This window comes from Thamnophis elegans, chromosome 13 (assembly GCF_009769535.1).
Source record: "Thamnophis elegans isolate rThaEle1 chromosome 13, rThaEle1.pri, whole genome shotgun sequence".
Lineage (NCBI taxonomy): Eukaryota > Metazoa > Chordata > Lepidosauria > Squamata > Colubridae > Thamnophis > Thamnophis elegans.
Genome location: NC_045553.1, coordinates 4,632,268 through 4,656,653, shown reverse-complemented (window position 1 = coordinate 4,656,653; position 24,386 = coordinate 4,632,268). Strand labels below are relative to the sequence as shown.

The 24,386-nt window shown below is 43.4% G+C and overlaps 1 protein-coding gene across 1 annotated transcript in view; it reads left to right on the top strand.

Annotated features, from left to right (window-relative positions):
- The window catches only part of CIT (citron rho-interacting serine/threonine kinase), a 156,677-nt gene that overhangs the window by 930 nt on the left and 131,361 nt on the right, over nucleotides 1-24,386 (top strand). Inside the window, 8 exon segments of the mRNA XM_032228836.1 lie at nucleotides 3,619-3,693; nucleotides 3,696-3,751; nucleotides 5,482-5,623; nucleotides 6,366-6,467; nucleotides 6,470-6,540; nucleotides 8,668-8,766; nucleotides 15,115-15,257; nucleotides 16,988-17,081. Coding sequence (XP_032084727.1) covers nucleotides 3,657-3,693; nucleotides 3,696-3,751; nucleotides 5,482-5,623; nucleotides 6,366-6,467; nucleotides 6,470-6,540; nucleotides 8,668-8,766; nucleotides 15,115-15,257; nucleotides 16,988-17,081 — 744 coding nt within the window. The 5' untranslated portion in view covers nucleotides 3,619-3,656.

Here is a 24,386-nt window from a genome sequence, read left to right as displayed (position 1 = left end):
TAGATTCTTATTCTATTCTAAATTCCTCTTTACTTCCGTACCCTAAATTCTTATTCTATTCTAATTCTTATTCTATTCTAAATCCTTATTCTATTCTAAATTCTTATTCTATTCTAAATTCCTCTTTTCTTCCCTACCCTAATTCTTATTCTATTCTAAATTCTTATTCTATTCTAAATCCTTATTCTATTCTAAATTCTATTCTATTCTAAATTCCTCTTTCCTTCCCTACCCCTAATTTCTTATTCTATTCTAATTCTTATTCTATTCTAAATTCTTATTCTATTCTAAATTCCTCTTTTCTTCCCCTACCCTAATTCTTATTCTATTCTAAATTCTTATTCTATTCTAAATTCCTCTTTTCTTCCCTACCCTAAATTCTTATTCTAAATTCTTATTCTTTTTCTAAATTCCTTTCATCCCTACCCTAAATTCTTATTCTATTCTAAATTCTTATTCTATTCTAAATTCCTCTTTTATTCCCTACCCTAAATTCTTATTCTATTCTAAATTCTTATTCTATTCTCTTCCATTCTATTCTATTCGTTTTCTATATTCTAATTCCTATTCCTGTTCTGTTCTATTCATTTTCTATATTCTATTCTAATTCCTATTTCTGTTCTATTCTATTCCATTTCATTCCCATTCCCACTCTTCTTTCCCTTCTCCTTCTCCTCTATTCTACTTCTTCTCCTCTTCCTTCCCTTCTCCTATTCTACTCTGCTCCTACTCCGGTTTCTATTTATTTCTATTTCTATTCCAATTTTGGGGGGATGAGGAGGCCCATAACTTCCCCCCTCTCCTTTGGGCAACGGGGAAGGCACCATCTTCATCCCAGCAGGGAGAAACCTGGGGAGGCCGATTCTCATGGCAATGACTGTCCCATCGTTGCTAACAGCCCGCTTCAAAAGAATCATTCCCTCCCGTCTCTCTGACATCTTGCTAATGGCTGATCCGTCAGGACCGGAGGGAAAAAAAAGAATTGGGCCAGGAAACCCATTGTGGTTTAAAGTCAAGGTTGAATACATTTTAGGTCCCTTCTGGATCGTCAAACCATGGAAGCAGGAATCTGCCTTCATCCCCGACAACCGAGCGATGTCTTTTCTTCAACCGAGCTCTTTTTAGCTGGGAGGAAAATTATCTTTTAGCGATCCTCCCGCCCCCCCCCCCCTTAAGCGGTTGTGCGTTACTGTTGATTGTTGGTTTCCTTATGGGCCTGCGAAGAGCGATTATAAACAGATATATTCCACGATAAGATTCCTTGGAGTTCTTGCCTGTCAATCAAACAATATCGTTTATGAAATCTTTAATTTTCAGTGTACGCTGGCTGAGTTGCTTTTTGTTTTGTTTTAAAAAAAAATCTGTGTGCGTGTACCAGCATAACTCTGGAACGCCTCAAGCAATTTCAACCAAACTGGTACGCAGATTACTTACTCTCTGGCGACAAATACGGGGGGGGGGGGGGGGGGCGTAAGACACCCCTAACAACCCTCAGGGTGTGTCTTCGGTTCCACCACAAAACCGCGTAGACTAAAGCGCGCTCGACGAAAGCGCGTACGTGACATCATCACAGCGCGACGAAAACAGCACGCTGTGAGCGGTAAACTTAAAATTAACGCGTAAATCTAAACCTAACCCCCCCAAACCTAACCTAAACCTAAACCTAACCCTAAGCCTAACCCTTAACCTAACCCTAAACCTAACCCTAAACCTAACCCTTAACCTAACGCTAAACCTAACGCTAACCCTTAACCTAACCCTAACGCTTAACGTAAACCTAACCTAACCCTTACCTTTATGTGAATCGGCTTGCTTTAAAAGCGCTTTTTTAAAGCGCCCTTTTTCTTTCTTGTCACGCTGCTGATGACATCATGTATGCGCTTTAATCGGGTGCGCTTTAGTGAGACCGCGGTTTGACGTGCCACGGTGTCTTCTGTTAGGATACAGCCGCTTGTGCCTTAAATGGCTTCTACCGTACTGCTGTAAAATGGCTTCTACTGCACAGCCCAGTGGAGTTGCCATGGTAACGGCTTCACAGTACTCCACAAGGGTGCTCCCTCTGGTAAGGGGGGGAAATCCAGCATTAGAAATGACGTTACATTTTCCTCCTATACATATATACCCGGGCAAGGCCGGGTTATCGCCTAGATATTTTTATAACTAACTCAAGGTGAACACGTGCAATAATTTCCTCCACTGTTTCCCCCCAAAACAACCAGCCTGTGGGGTGCCTAGGAATGGCTGGCTCAAAAGTCACTTAGCCCCTTCGATGCCTAAGGTGGAACTCTCCTAACTCTGTACTCTAGGTCCTTAACTATTCGACCAAACTGCTTTTAAAAAAAGTCTTCTAATAGCATGGGAGAGAAACTTTGGCTATGAGATTGAAATGGGCAAATGGTGGGATCTATGGAGTAAGACCATTAAACTTACAATATCTACCGCATTTAAAGAAAACATATACAAGATGGTTTTCCCCCCAACGAGGTTAGCCAAAATGTTCGCTGGGTTACCTCCACTGTCAGGGGTGGTTTCGACCGGTTCGCACCGGTCCCTGCAATCCGGTTGGGTCGCCGAACCCGGAAGTAAGTAACTTCCGGGAACGGCGAAGCCCCCCCCCCCGCGCCCCCGCACACTCGGGCCCGCCTCCTTACCCGGTTTTTACAATTCTGCGCTTTCCACGCATGCGCAGAACGCATACAGCGCCTGCGCGATCCTCCAGGAGCAGCTGGAGCATCGCGCAGACGCTAGTACGCATGCGCGCGCCGCATGCGTGCGCGAGGACGCCGCGTGCGTGCGCAAGGACGCCGCCGGCCTCGTTCCAACCGAACCGGTTGGAACGGGGCGAGAAACCCACCCCTGTCCACTGTGTTGGAAATGTGGAAGAAGGGATGGCACATTCTACCATATTTGGTGTCTTGTACTGAGGCACGAAATACTGGAGAAGGATTCAAAAATGGCTAAAAGAGGTTACCGGGGCAAGCATGGAATGGAAACCCGAGAATTTTTTACTAAGCATTAAAACCAGAAAACATGAGTAAATCTATATGGCATTTGAGCCTACATATAATTGTGGCCGCAAGAATAACTTATGCACAATTTTGGAAATCATCTACCATACCGTCGGAAGATGCCATAATTAAAAAGATCTATGACTGTGCAGAAATGGACAGAATGACGGGTTGGCTGAGAGACAAAGGAGAAACGGAACATTATCTTAGCTGGAACCTATGGTATATGTGGGCGACAAGGAGAACAGCAGGGGGCTTCAAACGGGGAAGTTTAGTAGCAGTTGTTAACAAGGGGAACTAAAAGTGAACATGGGTATTGTAATAGATCCCTGAACTTTGTAAACAAGAAGATGCTGCTTAGAGACTAAACAATGAGGAAGGGGGGAAAAAAAGTTGGGCTGTGAATGACTGTCACCGCGGGGGGGGGGGGTGTTGTATGTTTAAAATTGTATTTGTATTTGTATGTTTTACTCTTTAAAAAAATGTATAACCAATAAAGATTAGTTTAAAAAAATATGATGAAAAGCAGAACATAATAAGATTTCCAGAACTAAAAGAGCCATCTTTTTTGTGTGTTGTTAATCCTTCTAATAGAAATTTTGTATTACAGGTTCTATCTCAGTGGAGCTGTTTTTTGTGCTGATAACGATGCTAAAATTTAAATATGCAACCCCCCATCCAGCAGAACTGGCACAATGGACTCTATCGCCAGCCGGGCTTCTCGACTTAATCTCCTTCTCCAGGTAACTTTGCTTGTGAATTTGTTTCCCCATTCGATCTGCCCTGTTTGAGCCCAACGCACCGCATTCATGTGGCGGGCTGTTCCGTTGGCTGACAAGTTAACACGGTCAGGAACATCTTTCCAACCTCTAGGGTGAACCAGTTCCTTTTTTTTTTTAACCTATGACTTTGACCTATGATCACTGGTATGGATACCTAACAACAAAAACGTCATGAGAAAAACACAACCGAGATGTTCTTTCTGCGCCAACTCAGGAAGCTCAAACTTCCCAAGGAGCTGCTGATTCAGTTCCACAGAGGGAGGATGAGTCTCTCATCTGCACCTCCATCACTGCCTGGTTTTGGCTCTGCAACCCAACAAGGCAGACAGAGATTTCAGAGGAGGATCAGAACGGCAGAAAGAAACAATGGCTGCCAACCTGCCTTCCATTGAGGACTTGCGCACTGCACGAGTCAAAAAGAGGGCTGTGAAAATATTTATAGACCCCTCGCATCCTGGGCTTAAATTGTTTCAACTCCTACCCTCAAAACGACGCTACAGAGCACTGCACACGGACACAAGAAGACACAAGGACAGTTTTTACTGAATGCCATCACTCTGCTAAACAACTAATTCCCACAACGCTGTCAATAATTTACAAAGAATGTATTACTATTCTTCTTCTCTTCCTGCCTAGTATCTCTCTCTCCCCACTTATGACTATAACCATGTTGCTTCTACCTTTCAATTTATTTGTTTTTATTTGTTTCCTAATACAATTTGGTAGCTTATTAGTAACCTTGACTATCATTATTCTTTCTATTATTGATGAATGTATATTTTTAATTCTTGATGAATGTATTTTATCCTCCTTATGTATACTGAGAGCCTATGCACCAAAGACAAATTCCTTGTGCATCCAATCACACTTGGTCAGTAAAGAATTCTGTTCTACTCTACTCTACTCTACTCTACTCTACTCTACTCTACTCTACTCTACTCTACTCTACTCTACTCTACTCTACTCTACTCTACTCTATTCATTCTTATTCTATTCTCTATTCTCTATTCTCTATCCTATTCTATTTTCTATTCTCTATTCCATTCTATTCTATTCTCTATTCTATTCTCTCCTATTCTCTTTTCTATTCTCTATTCTCTATACTATTCTATTTTCTATTCTCTATTCTATTCTCTATCCTATCCTATTCTATTCTCTATTCTATTCTCTATTCTATTCCCTATTCTATTCTCTATTCTCTATTCTATTCTCTATCCTATTTTCTATTCTCTCTCTCTATTCTCTATTCTATTCTCTATCCTATCCTATTCTCTATTCTCTATTCTTTATTCTCTATTCTCTATTCTCTATTCTCTATCCTATACTATTTTCTATTCTCTATTCTATTCTCTATCCTATTCTATTGTCTTTTCTATTCTCCATTCTATTCTCCATTCTATTCTCTATTCTATTCTCTATCCTATTCTATTTTCTATTCTCTATTCTATTCTCTATTCTATTCTCTATTCTATTCTCTATTCTGTTCTATTCTATTCCCTGCTGTATTCTATACTAGTCTATTCTATTCTATTCTCTGCTGTATTCTATTCTGTTCTGTTCTATTCTCTATTCGGTTCTGTTCTCTATTCTCTTCTCTTCTATAACAGGTTCCTAAAATAGGACCGTTGATGAATTGTGTATAAATATGAGTCTTCTGTTCTTGTTTCACTGAGAGCTGCCTTTGTTTTCAGGGGAAGTTCCCGTCTCTGGCACAACAGCAGATGTCTCCATTCTCAAGAGAAGGCATTCTGGACTCCCTTATGGTGCTGTACGAGGAAGGCAGAAGCCCTCTGCGGATGGAAACCAAACACGCGGGCATATTTTTAAAAAAGCGTATGTTTGCTCACTTCCTCTTAGGGCTTCCAAACGCAATTTTTCTGTTAAGAAATTTTGAGCAGGCTTTGTTCTCCAAGACAGAAACATCGACCTAATAACCATCTATTCACATCTGGTTTTCTTGTGGCCTTCCAGCGGCCAGTGGGGAGGGTTGGAGAGGAACATGGGCCAGTCCTGGAGGAACATGGGCCAGTGGGGAAGCCTCTGATGAGGATGTCGGAGGCAGAGAGGGGGCCAGAGACATATGTCCAGTTATCAGCTGCCTTCAGAGTCAGACATCAGTGAGGCAGAAGAACAGCTGGAGCCTGTTCCCAGTCTGTGCATGTGCAGTGTTGCCAGAGGAAGGGAAGAGCTAAGGAACAGGGGTCGACTTGGGAGTAAGGTCAAAGATGGATGATGAATGGCCCCCTCCCAGGGGAAATAAAAGAGGAGCGAAAGGGGAGTGGAGTCTGCAGGAGACAATTAGTTCGCTTAATTGGTTCATGACTCTCCGAGACTCCTTGCCAAGTTCTGGGGACCCCTGACGTAGAGGATATAAAAGCAGGATATGATGGATGAAAACAGAATTGATTCGGTAAGATTCAAGCCAGGCACCGAATGCAGTCTTTCTCAGCCTCTGCTGGCTGGGGAATTCTGGGAATGACAGAATGACACATCTGTCAAAAGCCGAGAAACAATTTATGTGACGCTTGCTCTCCCCTCCCTCCCCTCCATTCCCCTGCCTTTCTGATCTCTGCAGATTCAGAATCAATAACAGAGTTCCGGGAACTTCAACCCAGCCTGAAAGATTTTGAAATCCGGAATCGGATAGGATGTGGTCGTTTTGCCGAAGTCCAGGTGGTGAAGAGAAGGCAACCGGCGACATTTTCGCCATGAAGGTGATGAGCAAGGAGGCACTCTTGGCAAAAGAGCAGGTACACCACCGTTCGGTGGGAGGGTTTATTAACCACAGAGGTTTAACGGCAGTTTGCAGGAAATTTGCAAATCCGACTCTTGGCCTCTCCCTAGGGCAGTGGTCTGCAACCTTAAACACTCAAAGAGGCACAAAGGTCCTAACCGGAAGCCCCCCGTTCAATTCTGGAGCCGACCGGAATTCTAGTTCCCCCCCACCATAGAGTCTCCTCCTAGCACGGCGTCCTTTTTCCTCTCCCTACTGGAATTCCGGTTCCCCCACCATAGAGTCTCCTCCTAGCACGGTATCCTTTTCCTCTCCCTACTGGAATTCTGATTCCCCCACCATAGAGTCTCCTCCTAGCGCGGCGTCCTTTTTCCTCTCCCTACTGGAATTCCGGTTCCCCCACCATAGAGTCTCCTCCTAGCACGGCATCCTTTTTCCTCTCCCGACTGGAATTCCTGTTGCCCCACCATAGATTCTCCTCCTAGCACGGCATCCTATTTCCTCTCCCGACTGGAATTCCGGTTCCCCCACCATAGAGTCTCCTCCTAGCGTGGCATCCTTTTTCCTCTCCTGAGTGGAATTCTGGTTCCCCAATATAGAGTCCTCCTAGCACGGCTTTCTTTTTCCTCTCCCTACTGGAATTCCGGTTCCCCCCACCATAGAGTCTGCTCCTAGCACGGCGTCCTTTTTCCTCTCCCTGTCCTAACCGAAAGCCCTATCAACTGTGGAGCCGATCGGCGACAGGGAGCCGCAGCAGAGGGAGGAAAAAGCCACATGCGGCTCCGGAGTTGCCGACTCCTGTCTTAGGGTACCTGTCAGAAATACAGACGGGCTCGATATAAAATCTACTATTCTGTCCTAGGACAGAAGGGGGATTGAATCCCCCGATCAGCTGCGACACTCTGGGAAAAGTTGTGTTGTGTCATTGCAGCCCAAGCCTCTTCTGTTATGTATCTTGATGTACCAAACCCTTCCAAAAGGGACAAAACCCTTACGTTAAGACCAAGGAGTGTATATTTGGCCGTGTTAGTCGCAAACTCTCAAATGTTTACCTCTTGTTTTTGCAGGGGCCTAAAAACCTGTTTTTTTAAAAAGTTGGAAAATTGACAGTTCCTTAAATGGAATATTAGCTTTAGATTAAAAAAAAATAGCTTGGATTTTCTGCATGACTTGTTCTGACCGAGGCTTCCCCAAGTCACGAAGCAGACTCCTTGTCCCGACAAAACCCCTTTTTAATTAAGCTCACGGGAATTCCTCTCATTCACATCCAGCAAAGTCCCGGCAAACAGTCTTTCAAGGGTGAATTGACAGCCACAGACCTTATCAGGCTTGGAGAGCTGCCAGGCCGATATCTTCCAAACGCCACGCTGTACAAGGGAATATTTGGCAAGGGGTCTCTGGGAGTCATGAACACAAATCTTCATACTAATTAAACAAATTAATTGTCTCCTGCAAACTCCATCCCCTTTCGCTCGTCTTTTCTTTCCTCTGGGAGGGGCCATTCACTGTCCATCTGTGGTCTTACTCCCAAGTTGACCCCTCCTCTTTAGGGAACAGGCTCCAACTGTTCGTCTTTCCTCTCCCAGAGTCTTTCAAGAGAGTTCACAATTACCAACCTTTATCAGGCTTGCAGAGGCCGAGATCTTTCAGATGCCACAATACTTGGCAAGAATGCAGGAATGGACTAATTGTCTCCTGCAAACTCCACTCCCCTTTCTCTCCTCTTTTATTTCCTCTGGGAGGGGCCATTCACCATCCACCTGTGGCTTTATTCCCAAGTCTACCTTGTTGCTTAGCTATTCCCTTCTCCTGGCAGCTCTGCTCTTGCACACACTGGGAACAGGCTCCGGCTGTTCTTCTGCCTCACTGATGTCTGACTCTGAAGGCAGCTGATAACTGTCAGACAGCCCTGTCCTCCTCTCTGCCTCCGACACAGAGCCCTCATCAGGGCCTTCCCCGGACTCCAGGACTGGCCCAGGTTCCCCCACAACCTTTTCACTATCTGAGTCTGGAGGGCCACAACACCTATTTCTTTTGCAGCTGAAAAATTCAAAATTATATCTATGTCCCCACCCACCCCTCGTCCTGTCATGAATTTAATGATTTTGTTATTTTTTAAAAAATCCCTTTTTTTTTAAAAAAGGTATCCTTTGAGGAAGAGAGAAATATACTATGCCAGAATGGCAGCCCCTGGATTCCACGCCTTCACTATGCGTTCCAGGATAAAAAGAATCTCTACTTGGTAAGTGTTATGTAGGGTTTGCAAATTCATTTTTTCGCTTTGTAGGATTTAGGTCTGTCGTTGGTAAGAAAATTCCAATAGGAAAAAAAGGCAACAAAAACACAAGCAATCTTTCTTACTTTTAAGATCAGAGGTTTATTGTTTCTAATAATTTAGAAACAATAGAAATGAATAGATATAAAAGAAATAATAATATTGCAATGGGCCAATGAGATATAGCAAGTCCTACAAGGACCTGCTATAAATCAAAGTGCCCCGAGCTGATCTTGAGTCCTATCTTTTATACTGTTCCTCTAACCACATACAAGATTCACAACTTCACTGTCACTATCCCTGAACACCTGTGTACCTTACTTTCAATTCCTCATTTCCAACAGTTTCACTCTTCCTGTTTTAAACAAATCCCTACAAGTGCATATTTTGCAATATATATGTGTGTGTGTGTGTGTATGTATGTATGTATGTATCTATCTTTCTATCTATCTATCTATCTATCTATCTATCTATCTATCTATCTATCTATCATCTATCTATCTATCTCTATCTCTGTATGTATGTATGTATGTATATATATTCTATCTATCTCTATCTCTGTATGTATGTATGTATGTATGTATGTATGTATATATATGTGTATATATATATATATATACATACATACATATACATATACATATACATATACATGTATGTATGTATGTATATATACATATAACTCTAAATAGATACCTTTCACCCTGGCTTGGCTGATAAGGAGTCGAACTCTGTGGCTTAGTGGTTAACACATCTGCCTAAGATGCAATACAGCACAGGTTCGATTCCCAGTAAGGGTATGGCTAGCTGATGAGAGCTAAATAGCTTGAAATAGATCTATACTAGTCTCCCTTTATTTATTTATCAGCACAAATACAACAAAATGTAACAAAAAGGCAACAGTAAAAAACTGGGTTTCTGCCTGGATGGTCTCTTGTGACGAGCCGAAGGACAGAGAATGGAAGTAGTGATCTTCCTCCCATATTTGGGCATACCGGGGGTTGTAAAAATCTTATATAATCTATCATCTATCTATCTATCATCTATCTATCTATCATCTATCTATCTATGATTCCTACCTACCTACCCATCTATCTATCTATCTATCTATCTATCTATCTATCTATCTATCTATCTATCTATCTATCTATCTATCTATCATCTATCTATCTATCTATCTATCTATCTATCTATCTATCTATCTATCTATCTATCTATCTATCTATCTATCTATATTTTATTTCGCAGTTAGCAACGGTTCAGCAGGATTACAAATATTCCTGGTAAATTTTGAAGTCATCCTAGCTGAAAACTTTTTGGTTTATATCTCTTTATTCTAGACCCTTCGCTTATCCTTAGGATTGATTGAATCCAATAGATCAATAGGCTATATTTCTTGGTCCTCACAGCATGTTAAACCGAGTTCAGTTTCGTGCTGCAGTTTTTAAGAGGGGAAATTAGGATAGCTATTAAAACGGAAGGTGAGAGTTTACGGAGCATGAAGAACAGATCATCTGCATATTTCAAATGTGTCCACCTTTAAATCTTTTTACGTGCTAGCTTTATTTTATATTTTTTTGGAAAAAGGGGCTATTTGAAACCTTTCAGGCCTGTGTTGGTGATACCTGCAGCGTTTCTCCTGTGCCCAATGAAGGGCCTTGTTTAGATTTAACGACGACATCCCGATAGCATTGAGTCAAACAGCACTTTAAAAGGACCAGGTGTAACACTTGTCCCCAAGTCGTGTTGCTAAGGGGGGGCATTGGTTAAGCGAGTTTGCCTCATTTTACGACTTTTACGGTTGTTAAGTGAGTCCCTGCGGTTGTTAAGTTAGTCACAGGGTTGGGGAGTGAATCAGGCTTCCCTTTTGACTGGGCTTGTCGGAAGATTGCAAAAAGGGATCCCGTGACTCTGGGGCGCTGCCACCGTCATAAATATGAACCCGTTGCCAAAGTGTCCTAATGTTTTTTTTAAAAAAGTTTTTTTATTCTTCCCTTTCAAATTAATTCATAGATTTACATTCTTATAATTGCTATTTAACATTTGTCTGTTCATCATTAGTCTCTATGCTCATTTTTACACACACATATATAGAATACAGTTTAGGTCACTTTCTTGCCACCCCGTGCAAGAAATCTTATTTTGCAACAACCTTGCTCCTTCCATCTTCTCAACCTCCCTTCTCTGCCTTCTTCTTTCCTCCTCTCCTTCCTCTTTTCTTCTTCCCTCTTTTTCCCCACTCCTCTCTTCTCCCCTTCCTTCCCCTCCCTTACTCCCTCTCCTTTACCCTTTCTTCCTTTCCCTCCTCATCCTCCCTCCATTCTTCTTCCCCTCTCTTTCCCGCACTCCTCTCTCCTCCTCTTCCTTCCCCTCTCTCTTCCTCTTCCTTCCCCTCCCTTACTCCCTCTCCTTTACCCTTTCTTCCTTTCCCTCCTCATCCTCCCTCTTTTCTTCTTCCCCTCTCTTTCCCGCACTCCTCTCTCCTCCCTTCCCCTCTCTCCTCCTCTTAATTCCGAATGTTGATCACCAGACCATGGGGATGCCACCACAATTGTCCGTGTGAAAAAGGGTCACAAGTCCCTGTTTTCAGGGCTGTCGTCCGTTCGAACGGTCACTGAATGAACCATTGTAAGTCAAGGGCTACTTATAATCATCATGATCTTTTAATGACTTCTCAAATCCCTTGTGGGGAAGAGTCTGGGCAACTGAATGGAGCGGAGTGTTTACTGGCCAGATGCCGTCCCTGTCGCCAATGCGGAGTTTTTCCCCCCAGCAGATATATTCTCATTGTGCCCAGAGAGAGAAATATCTGCCTCTACCTAGGATGGAACTCACAGCCTCTTGAGTGTGAGGCGGGAGCTCCGCCTCTAGGCCACCCCACCACTCACGGACTACCTGTAACGGAGAAAACCTTTTAAGTGTGTTAGAAGGAAAAATGGAGGTGTATGTGTGTCAACCTCATCTTACCCACCGATCTACCTAACTTAAGGAAGGGTGATAGAGCGATTAAGGCTGGAAATCAGGAGGCTGTGAGTTCTAGTCCTGCCTTAAGCACAAAGCCAGCTGCGTGACTTCGGGCTCTCTCTTTCCGCGTAGGAGGAAGCCGGCAAGGGCAAACCATTTCCGAAAACGTTGCCAAGGAAACTGCAGGGACCTGTCCAGGCAGCCGCTAAGAGCCAAGGCTGCCTCAAAAGCATAAAAATGGTGCATTTGTGTGCATATTCCTCCTCCCTTCAGTTGCAACCTTAAACAGGCAGGGTTGAAAGGAAGCACCATCCGGCTGCCTACTATTTTCAAAGGAAACACACCTTTCCTTCGATTTGCAGGCCTGCAAAGGTCACAAAGGCGAGGATGGCTTGCACAGTGACGTTTCCGTCGCCGTCGTAACGGCAGACTGTCCGTTGTCCAAGGCCGTTGCTCAGCGAGGACCAGCCCAGGGTTCTCCCTGCGGTAGTTTCCGTAAGGCTTCATGCCGATGTGAAATCTCTCGGTTTGCCGGCGTTCTTCAAAAAGTAGAGATGTTGACCGGATCTTTTTAACTGCAGGCAAATGAGGAGTATTGAAATAAAAATGCAGAAAGTACTTTTTTAAATTTTCTTTTTTTTAAAAAAAAAGTTTTTATTCTCTTACATACAATTATAGGTATATGTTCACATGGTTCTTCTTCTCCTTTACATTTGTCATTCTTGTGCATTTATTATTCCATTGAAAAAGTTATACTATACAGTTTGGGTTGCTTTGTTGACCATCCCATAACACCGCCTTATTTTCCCTTTCTTTTCTCCCTCCCTCCCTTCTCTACTTTTTTCCTTCCTTCTTCCCTTACCTCTCCCCTATTCCTCTCTTCCTCTTCCCCTTCCTACCCTCTCTCCTTCTCTTTCTCTCCTTCCATCCTCCTCTCCTTCCCCTTCTTCCCTTACTTTACTTTTACCTCTCCCCTATTCCTCTCTTCCTCTTCTTCCCTCTCTCCTCTTTCTCTCCCTTCCATCCTCTCCTTCCCCTTTCTTCTTCCCTTACCTCTCCCCTATTTCTCTCTTCCTCTTCCTCCCTCTCTCCTCTTTCTCTCCCTTCCATCCTCCTCTCCTTCCCCTTTCTTCTTCCCTTACCTCTCCCCTATTTCTCTCTTCCTCTTCCCCTTCCTCCCCTCTCTCCTCTTTCTCTCTCTTCCATCCTCCTCTCCTTTCCTTTCCTTCTTCCCTTACCTCTCCCCTATTCCTCTCTTCCCCTTGTATTTGTATTTTGTATTTGTATTTTATTAAATTTATATGCCGCCCTTTTCCCTGGGGGGACTCAGGGCGGCTCACAACTTAAGAGGGAAGGGGGGAAAAACAAACTTTGGACATATAAAACAATACAAATTTAAAAACACAACATTCATACCATTCGGGCGGGTTACAATCTTAGTCCCAGGCCTGATGGGATAGCCAGGTTTTGAGGGCTGTGCGGAAGGTCTGGAGGGTGGTGAGGGTACGAATCTCCATGGGGAGATCGTTCCATAGGGTCGGAGCTGCCACCGAGAAGGCTCTCCTCCGCGTGGTTGCCAGTTGGCATTGACCGGCAGATGGGACTCGGAGGAGGCCTAATCGGTGAGATCTAATAGGTCGCGTGGAGGTACCCTCCTTCCTACCCTCTCTCCTTCTCTTTCTCTCCCTTCCATCCTCCTCTCCTTCCCCTTCTTCCCTTACCTCTCCCCTATTCCTCTCTTCCTCTTCCTCCCTCTCTCCTCTTTCTCTCCCTTCCATCCTCCTCTCCTTCTTCTTCCTTCTTCCCTTACCTCTCCCCTATTCCTACTCTTCCTCTTCTCCTTCCTACCCTCTCTCCTCTTTCCCTCCCTTCCAACCTCCTCTCCTTTCTCTTTCCTTTTTCCTTCCCTCCCCCTTCTCTACTTCCTTCCTCCCTCCTATCCTTCCCCTTATTCCCTTATCTTTTTCCTACTCCTACTCTTCCCCTTCCTACCTCTCTCCTTCTCTTTCTCTCCCTTCCATCCTCCTCTCCTTCCCCTTTCTTTTCTCCCTCCCTCCCTTCTCTACTTTTTTCCTTCCTCTTATCCTTCCCCTTCCTTCTTCCCTTCCTTTTCTCCTCTTCCTCTTCCCCTTCCTACCCTCTCTCCTTCTCTTTCTCTCCCTTCCATCCTCCTCCCCTTTCCCTTTCCTTTTTCCCTCCCTTCTCTACTTTCTTCCTTCCTCCTATCCTTCCCCTTCCTTCTTCCCTAACCTTTCTCCTACTCCTGCTCTTCCTCTTCCCCTTCCTACCTTCTCTCCTTCTCTTTCTCTCCCTTCGTCCTCTCCTTTCCCTTTTCCCCTCCCTCCTCTACTTCCTTCCTTCCTCCTCTCCTTCCCCTTCCTCCTTCCCTGACCTTTCTCCTACTCCTGCTCTCCCTCTTCCCCTTCCTACCCTCTCTCCTTCTCTTTCTCTCCCTTCCTTCCTCCTCTCCTTCCCCTTTCTTTTCTCCCTCCCTCCCTTCTCTACTTTTTTCCTTCCTCTTATCCTTCCCCTTCCTTCTTCCCTTCCTTTTCTCCTCTTCCTCTTCCCCTTCCTACCCTCTCTCCTTCTCTTTCTCTCCCTTCCATCCTCCTCCCCTTTCCCTTTCCTTTTTCCCTCCCTTCTCTACTTTCTTCCTTCCTCCTATCCTTCCCCTTCCTTCTTCCCTAACCTTTCTCCTACTCCTGCTCTTCCTCTTCCCCTTCCTACCTTCTCTCCTTCTCTTTCTCTCCCTTCGTCCTCTCCTTTCCCTTTTCCCCTCCCTCCTCTACTTCCTTCCTTCCTCCTCTCCTTCCCCTTCCTCCTTCCCTGACCTTTCTCCTACTCCTGCTCTCCCTCTTCCCCTTCCTACCCTCTCTCCTTCTCTTTCTCTCCCTTCCTTCCTCCTCTCCTTTCCCTTTCCTTCCTTCCTCCCTTCTCTACTTCCTTCCTTCCTCCTATCCTTCCCCTTCCTTATTCCCTCACCTTTCTCCTACTCCTACTCTTCCCCTTTCTACCCTCCCTCCTTCTCGTTCTCTCCCATCCTCCTCTCCTTACCTCTTCCTTCCTTCCCTCCTCTTCCACTCAACTCCTTTCCTCCCCTCTTCCTTTTCCCCCCCTGTTGTTGTGGGTGTCGCTTTGAGCTCTCAATTTATATTCTCTTGGGATGGTATTTCCGCAAACCCAAATATAATTTAATTTAATTTCTTATTCCCTTTCCTTTGCTAGTCTGTATATTAGCACTAGAAAGTACTTTTTAATTTTCAAGAGGCTGCATCATCTCTAATACAACTACTTCACAAATTTTTACTTCCCTCTGTATGGGCGCCTGATTACTTCCAAAACGACATGAAGGTTATGGATTATGAGCCGGGAGGAGATCTACTCTCGTTCTTAAACAGATATGAAGATCAACTGGATGAAAGCACTATAGAGTTTTATCTGGCAGAATTAGTTTTGGCCATTCACAGCGTCCATCAAATGGGATACGTCCACCGGTGAGTTTTTCAGTTCAACATCTCTATACCTAATCAAACATAAAAGGGGCAGTTTGGCTAAAAAGTGGGTGACTGTGAATTCTAGCCCCGCCTTATACATGAAAGCCGGTTGGTGACGTTGGGCCAATCACCAGGAGATGGTGAATTTTAGTCCCGCCTTATACATGAAAGCCGGCTGGTGACGTTGGGCCAATCACCAGGGGATGGTGAATTCTAGTCCCACCTTATACATGAAAGCCAGCTGGTGACATTGGGCCAATCACCAGGAGATGGTGAATTCTAGTCCCGCCTTATACATGAAAGCCAGCTGGTAATGTTGGGCCAATCACCAGGGGATGGTGAATTCTAGTCCCGCCTTATACATGAAAGTCGGTTGGTGATGTTGGGCCAATCACCAGGAGATGGTGAATTCTAGTCCCGCTTTATACATGAAAGCCAGCTGGTAACTTTGGGCCAATCACCAGGAGATGGTGAATTCTAGTCCCGCCTTAGGCATGAAAGCTGATTGGTGACGTTGGGCCAATCACCAGGAGATGGTGAATTCTAGTCCCGCCTTATACATGAAAGCCAGCTGGTGACGTTGGGCCAATCACCAGGAGATGGTGAATTCTAGTCCCGCCTTATACATGAAAGCCAGCTGGTGTCTTTGGGCCAATCACCAGGAGATGCTGAATTCTAGTCCCGCCTTAGGCATGAAAGCCGATTGGTGACGTTGGGCCAATCACCAGGAGATGGTGAATTCTAGTCCTGCCTTATACATGAAAGCCAGCTGGTGTCTTTGGGCCAATCACCAGGAGATGGTGGATTCTAGTCCCGCCTTAGCCATGAAAGCCAATTGGTGACTTTAGGCCAATCACCAGGAGTCTGAGAGTTCTAGTCTCACGTTAGGCATGAAAGAAGGCATTTTAGATACATTCACCGGTTTGAGTTATTTGTAAAAATAAGGCGGGATATGAAATCAATAAAAGAACACATTCCTTCATTTTGGAAGACCCAGAATGTAGAATAAAGTTGGAGTGAAAAATATGAGCAATGCAAAGCTATTGAAGACGATATGGTTCCCTCTGAGCCTTATTTACAATTTTCAGCTTTTAGGTCGGGTTGAACGGTTCTGGACAGAGTAAAAATACTTTTGACGTAGTTTACACATACAACTTCCCTACTTCTTGGAGTATAAGATGCACTTTTTCACCTCCCTAAAAGAGGGTGGAAACGTTGGTGCATCTTATACACCGAATACAGCCATTTTTGGCCTCTGGAAACCCTGCCTCGCATGCTTCATTTTCACCAAAAATAGACTTGTTCTCCACCCAAAAAAGGGGGCGCAGAGACTTTTGGAGGCCTACAGAGTCCTCCTAGGCGGCTGGGGAAGGCAAAAACATGATGTGTTGGGAGGTTGGGAGGCGAAAAACGGGCCTCGTTTTTTTGCAAAAACGGTGTCTTTTTTCTTGTTTACCTCTTCGAAATCTTGGTGCGTCTTATACTCCGGTGCGTCTTATAGTCCAAAAAATATGGGTAAGGTTTTAATATGGTTACGGTTATATGAACTCAGCTTGCTTCTGATGAAATATAGTAGGAACTTGTTCTGAAAACTGCAAGGTCTATTTTTTTTTTTTAAAAAAATTACTTATCCTTGTAATGGTTTCAGCAGCGTGATGGGAGCGAGCAATTTTAATTTCAGAAAGAGAGTTTTATTGATTCCTCCTTTCTACCCTCTTTATGCCTTACAGAGATGTTAAGCCAGAGAATATCCTCATTGACAGAACAGGGCACATCAAGTTGGTGGATTTTGGTTCGGCTGCCAAAATGACGGTGGATAAAAAGGTAATAAATATATATTTTTTTGAAATGGGGAAACTAAAGATTGACATTTAATCTCAGGTAGTGCCCTCCGTTGCAATCGTATCACAAAGAGTTACGCAGATGATGGGTGAGGATCTCGGAAAATCAACGGGGCCAAATTAAATTGAGGGCCAAGTTTTTGAAATTAGCACCTGCCTGATACTCTGATTAAGCCGTGGCTACAATCAAACTGTAAGGATGCGGTGGCTCAGGGGCTAAGGGGCTGAGCTTGTCGATCAGAAAGGTCGGCAGCTCGGCGATTTGAATTCCTAGTGCCACGTAACGGAGTGAGCTCCCATGACTTGTCCCAGCTTCTGCCAACCGAGCAGTTCAAAAGCAGGTAAAAAATGCAAGTAGAAAAATAGGGACCACCTTTGGTGGGAAGGGAACAGCGTTCCGTGCACCTTTGGCGTTGAGTCATGCCGGCCACATGACCACGGAGACGTCTTCGGACAGCGCTGGCTCTTTGGCTTTGAAACGGAGATGAGCACCGCCCCCTTGAGCCGGGAATGATTAGGACATATGTGCGAAGGGAATCTTTACCTTACAGTCAAACACTGTATCGTTTGGGCAATGATTGTCAACATGATGCTGAAACCCCTGGATACTCAACCAACATTTCCAGGGATTATAGAACGTTTGTCGGGCCTAAAATCAAGAAGAAACACGTGATTCTTCCAAGCTGAGTTCATTGTTTCACTCTTGCCAGATTGAGGGATGTACTATCTGCATATATTCTGGGAACTCTTAAGGAGGAGCTGTCTCCACCATCTTTCTCTCACACCTTGATATCTGGGTTAGTTGCCTCTTCCTTCTATGGAACAGAGTGGAATTCTTCAGCCACCAGGTGTGGACTTCAACTCCCAGGATTCCTCGGTCACCATGTCAGGCCCCAAACCAAGAATGACGCATAGTGATTCTTCTAAGCTGAGTTCTGTTATTGTGTCATTCCTACAATATACTCTGGGAACTCTTGAGGAGGAGCTGTCTTCTCCCTCTTTCTCTCACACATATCTTAGCTAAGTTGCCTCTTCCTCTTCTGGAATGGAATTCTTCAGCTGCCATGTGTGGACTTCAACTCCCAGGATTCCTCAGTCCCCAGGTGTCAGGCCTCAAACCAAGAATGACACATAGTGATTCTTCCAAACCGACTTCTTTATTGCTTCACACCTACAGACAGAATCTTGCTTGACTTGAGTATTGTTTGCCCCTACAGTGTACTCTGTGAACTCTTAGGGAGGGACTGTCTTCACCCCCTTTCTCACACATGATATCCAAGCTGAGTTGCCTCTTCCTCCTCTGGAATCTTCCCTCTGAAGAATCCACCTCCTAAATACAGTCCATCACATCATGTGTGGACTTCAACTCCCACGATTCCTCAGTCACCACGTGTCGGGCTCGAAATCCAAGAATGATACATGGCGATTGTTTCAAGCTGAGTTTGTTTTGTTTTTTTAATCGCACCAACAGGCGAAATCTTGCCAGATTGAGGACTCTACCATCTGCATCTACAATATATTCTGGGAACTCTTGAGGAGGAACTGTCTTCAGCCTCATTCTCTCACACCCGATATTTGAGTTGCCTCTTACTCTTCTAGAATGCCTCCCCTCCCTCCTGAACATCCACCTCCCTACTGCACTCCATCACATCTTAAGAGTTATAGTTGGGTAGCATCCGACATATCATCTTTTAATGACACCCCCCCCCCCATAATCCCTTGCGGGGTGGAGTCTGGGCAACTGAAAGGAGTTTTTACTGGCCGGATGCTCTTCCCTGTCGCCAATGCGGAGGTTCTTTTCAGCAGATATATTCTCATTGTACCCAGAGAGAGAATTATCTGCATCTGCCTAGCATCCGAGGTATATAGGTTGGGAATTTCTTGGTTCGGTGCGATACAAATGAGCTTCCTTTACTCTTTCTTTCCCTTTCTCTTATTAGCTTTTTAAAAAATATATATTTGTTCTCTGCAATTATCCTGCTTTTTCCTGAAGGGAACATCTGTCTCAAACTGTGGTTGACACCGGTCATGGGTAACTCTGCCCTCGCCTTTGAGTTTAACCACGTGCGTTCTAATTTTGGAGGAACAACATCAAATGAGTAAATGAAGAAGCTGAGGTTCTGGTTGGTAAATAATGGTGGGTTTGATTATGGTTAGAACGGCTTGTCTCTTAATTGCGGTAAGAAAAGCCTCTTGATTAAACTAATTGAACAGATAAAATTTTACACGTTGAATGAGCCCTGGCTAAAAACTCGTAGCTTTCTTTCTCTACTGGCCTCGAGTAACTTTTTTTTTTTTAACAATGCGAAATTGTAATTAAAATACCACTTGGCCTCCTTTGCCTTCCCTTTCAGCCAGCTGGGATTTTGTTTAAGCTTAACTAACAGTGAATAAGAGATGGAAGAGAAAACGGGTTTTTATTTTTTATTTTTTTATTTTTTTGAGAGATTGAGATTTATTAGATTTTTTTTTAAATTTTATTTTATTTTATCAATTTCATATATACATTCACAATTATATGATCTCATAACTGTTATTAATAATATGTATTTATAACAATTTTTCCCTACTGTTGACAATATACTTGAAGATTGCTTTTTTAACATCCCATAGATCCATCTTATCTTACAACGGTCCTACTTCTTCTTCCCTCCCTCCCTCTTTCCTTCCCTCGTTTCTTCTCTCCTACTCCCCTTCCTTCCCTCCCTCCTTCCCCTTCCCTCCTTCCTTCCCTCCTTTCTTTTCTCCTTCTCTCCTTCCTTTCCCCCTTCCTTTCCTCCTTCCTTCCCCCTTCCTTCTCTCCTACATTCCCTCCTTCCTTCCCTCCTTTCTTCTTTCCTTCTCTCCTCCCTTCCCTCCTTCCTTCCCTCATTTCTTCTCTCATTCTCTCCTTGCTTCCCTCATTTCTTCTCTCCTTCTCTCCTTGCTTCCATCCTTGCTTCCCTCCCTCCTTCCCTCCCTCCTTCCTACCCCCCTTTCTTCTCTTTCTTCTCTCCTTCCTTCCTTCCTCTTCTCCTTTCCCTTCTCTCCTTCCCCTTCCTCACCTTTACCTTTCCCCTCTTCTTCCCATTCCTCCCCTCTTTCCTACTCTTACAAAAACTCGTAGCTTTCTTTCTCTACTGACCTCGAGTAACTTTTTTTTTTTTTAACAATGCGAAATTGTAATTAAAATACCACTTGGCCTCCTTTGCATTCCCTTTCAGCCAGCTGGGATTTTGTTTAAACTTAACTAACAGTGAATAAGAGATGGAAGAAAAAATGGGTTTTTAAACTGTGTTCCGGAGAAACTTAAAATGAGAACTTCTCAAGCGAGATGGGTGCGTTTTTTTGTGAATAAATCAAGGTTCCAAATGTATTTTCTCTGGAAGAGAGCATTTGATTGAACTTATTAGTTATTATAAATTTAGTATGAAGGAGCTGATCCAGATATCTGGGGGATAACTTGTTCCAAAGAATTGGGTACGTCAACAAGGATCTTTGTCGGGATTTAGCTTAGGTAGTAGGTTAGTGTCTCAAAATGGGTTAGCTGGATTCACACTTAGTTTTGGGGTTACAGGTAGTTCTTCACTTAAGATCCCAATAATAGAGTTCGAAGGGCCCTTGGAGGTCTTCTAGTCCAACCCCCTGCTCAGGCAGGAGACTCTATACCATTTCAGACAAATGGTTGTCCAATCACTTCTTTAAAACCTCCAGTGTTGGAGCATTTACAACTTCTGGAGGCAAGTTGTTCCACTGGTTAATTGTCCTTACTTGTTAGGAAGTTCCTCCTTAATCCCAGGTTACTTCTTGATCATTTTCCACCCATTGCTTCTTGTCCTGCCTTCAGGTGCTTTGGAGAATAGCTTGACTCCTTCTTCTTTGGGGCAGCCTCTGAGATATTGGAAGACTGCTATCATGTCATCCCTAGTCCTTCTTTTCATTATAGACATCCCCAGTTCCACCAACTGTTCTTCATATGTTTTATCCTCCAACTCCCTAATCATCTTTGTTGCTCATCTCTGCTGCCAAAGATCGTATGTTACCACTTGGAAAGCAGGCTGGCAGGAAAAGTAGGTAGAGCAAGTGGACAAAGCGATAGATAGATGATAGATAGATAGATAGATAGATAGATAGATAGATAGATAGATAGATAGATAGATAGATAGATAGATAGATAGATAGATATGGTAGATGGATGGATGGATGGATGGATTAATGGATGGATGGATGGATGCATGGATGCATGGATGGATAGATAGATAGATAGATAGATAGATAGATAGATAGATAGATAGATATGGTAGATAGATAGATAGATAGATATGGGAGATAGATAGAGATAGATAGATAGATAGATAGATAGATAGATAGATAGATAGATAGATAGATAGATAGATAGATATGGTAGAGAGAGAGATAGATAGAGAGAAAGGTGGTAGAAATAGATAGATAGATAGATAGATAGATAGATAGATAGATATAGATATGGTAGATGGATGGATGGATGGATAGATATGGTAGATAGATAGATAGATAGATAGATAGATAGATAGATAGATAGATAGATAGATAGATAGATAGATATGGTAGAGAGAGATAGATAGATAGATAGAGAGAAAGATGGTAGAGGGAGAGATAGATAGATAGATAGATAGATAGATAGATATAGATATGGTAGATAGAGAGATAGAGAGAGATGGTATATATATATATATATATATATATATATATATAGATATAGATATAGATATAGATATAGATATAGATATAGATATAGATATAGATATAGATATAGATATAGATATAGATATAGATATGTATATATATATAATGGTAGATAGATAGATAGATAGATAGATAGATAGATAGATAGATAGATAGATAGATATGGGAGAGAGAGAGAGAGATTTATATAGATAGAGATATAATAGATAGAGATAGATAGATAGATAGATAGATACATACATACATACATACATATTTATATAGATAGATAGTGATAGTTAGATATTTATATACATAGATATTTATATAGAGATATAGATAGAAGGCTCGCGGTGGCTCAGTGGCTAAGACGCTGAGCTTGTTGATCAGAAAAGTTGGCGGTTCGAATCACTAGCACCGCGTAACGGAGTGAGCTCCCGTTACTTGTCCCGGCTTCTGCCATCCTAGCAGTTCAAAAGCAGGTAAAAAATGCAAGTAGAAAAATAGGAACCACCTTTGGTGGGAAGGGAACAGTGTTCCGTGCGCCTTTGGCGTTGAGTCATGCCGGCCACATGACCACGGAGACGTCTTCGGACAACGCTGGCTCTTCGGCTTTGAAACGGAGATGAGTACTGCCCCCTAGAGTCGGGAACGACTAGCACGTATGTGCGAAGGGAACCTTGACCTTTTATAGATAGATGATTGATTAGATAGATAGATAGATATCGATAGATAGATATTAATTTAATTTAAAGCTAATTTAAACTCAGTAGATTATGGTAGCTAATACACCGAACCCTCTTTACCGATGTAATCCTTTTTTTCGCCCTGAACAACGTGATCTGATGCAACTTCTTAGGCCCTTCAAACATCTCACAGGCCTTTAGCCCCGATTTACCATGATCTGCCAACCCAGGAATGGCTTTTTTTTTTTTGCAGCCGGCAGAGAGAATTCCCTCGGGCGCTGCAGTGCGTCAGAATTGGAAAACGAGATCTGGTTCGCTGCAGGTTTGCCCTCTGAATACAAAGAACTGCACAGCCTTAATATTTACCCGGACTATAGCCAGCAATAGTCCTTAACCTTTAACTATGGTTTATTCACGGGGAGCCTTGTGTAGGTCAGGGGTCCCCAACCTGTGGGTCGTGGTCCAACTTACCAGGGTGAAGCCCCACTCGTGCGAGAGCGCCGAAACAAATATTCCGCTCTCACTTATGAGCATAAGAATTAAGATTCTTTATTAGCCAAGTTTGATTAGACACGCAAGGAATTTGTCTTCAGTGCAGAATCTCTCAGTGACAGATCATTTACAGTGGTAGAGACTAACTTGATTCTGCACCTAATAACGGCAGCAAGACTGTTGGTGGCGCAATACTGGAAGAAGGAAGACTTGCCTACAATTCAAGAATGGACATTGAAAGTCACAAACTTAGCCGAGATGGCTAAAATATCGGCATATCTCAAAGATCACTCAAATGAGAGATATAAACGAGACTGGGAAAAATGGATTGACTATATACAAAATAAATACGGGACCAAGAAACTCCAGTTAGCCTATGCTTAAGATCAGAAAGGATTTAAATTGTTTAAAGTTAGTTCAGCAAGAAGAAGCTAAGGTCAATGTAGAGATGTCATTAATTTCTTTATTTCTTTTTTCTCAATAGATTTTAGACTGTGTTTGTTAAAAATCCATACCGTGTACGGGTTCTGGGAAGTCGGGGGGGGGGGGAGGACGAGGGGGGTAGGGGGGGTGGAAGGAGGGAGGAGCATACAAAAAAATTGTACTTCGATGTTTTAATGACTGAGGAATGATGAAATATTTGTGTGTTTTAAAAGAAATAAAACCTTTGAAACATAAAAAAAAATTAGTGACAGATCATTATCAGAGTCATTGTAAAAATACATTCGGTTTTGCCTTTATTTCAAATGATGTGGAGACTAGCAGGTTAACAGAGTTGGAAGGGACCTTGCAGGTCGTCTATTCCAACCCTCCACCCAAGCAGGAGACCCTACACCATTTCTGACAGATGGCAGTCCAGTTTCTTCTTGAAAGCCTCCAGGGATGAAGCTCCCACAACTTCTGTTCCATGGGTTGATGGTTCTCCCTGTCAAGAAATTCCTCCTTATTTCCAGGTTGAATCTCTCCTTGATCAGTTTCCATTGTTCCTTGTCTGGCCTTCAAAGATGCTTTGGAGAATAGCTGGACCCCCTTCCTCCTCTCTGTAGCAGCCCTTCAAATATTGGAAGGCTGCTATCCTGTCTCCCCTGGTCCTTCTCTTCACTAGGCTCAACCATGCCCAGTTCCTGCAACCGTTCATCCTATGTTTTAGCCTCCAGTCCCCTCATCATCCTGGTTGCTCTACTCTGCCCTCTTTCTAGAGTTTCAACGTCTTGTTTTATAGTGTGGTGACCAAAACTGGATGCAGTACTCTAGGTGTGGCCTTACTAAGGCTTTATATTAACTTCTCCTTAGTTGCTCTGGTGAGTAAAGTGTTTAATGGAACATTATGGTGAGCGTATACAAATGTATACGCTCACCATAATGTTCAGGGGTTGCCACAAAGAAAAGGGAGTCAAGCTATTCTCCAAGGCACCTGAGGGTAGAAC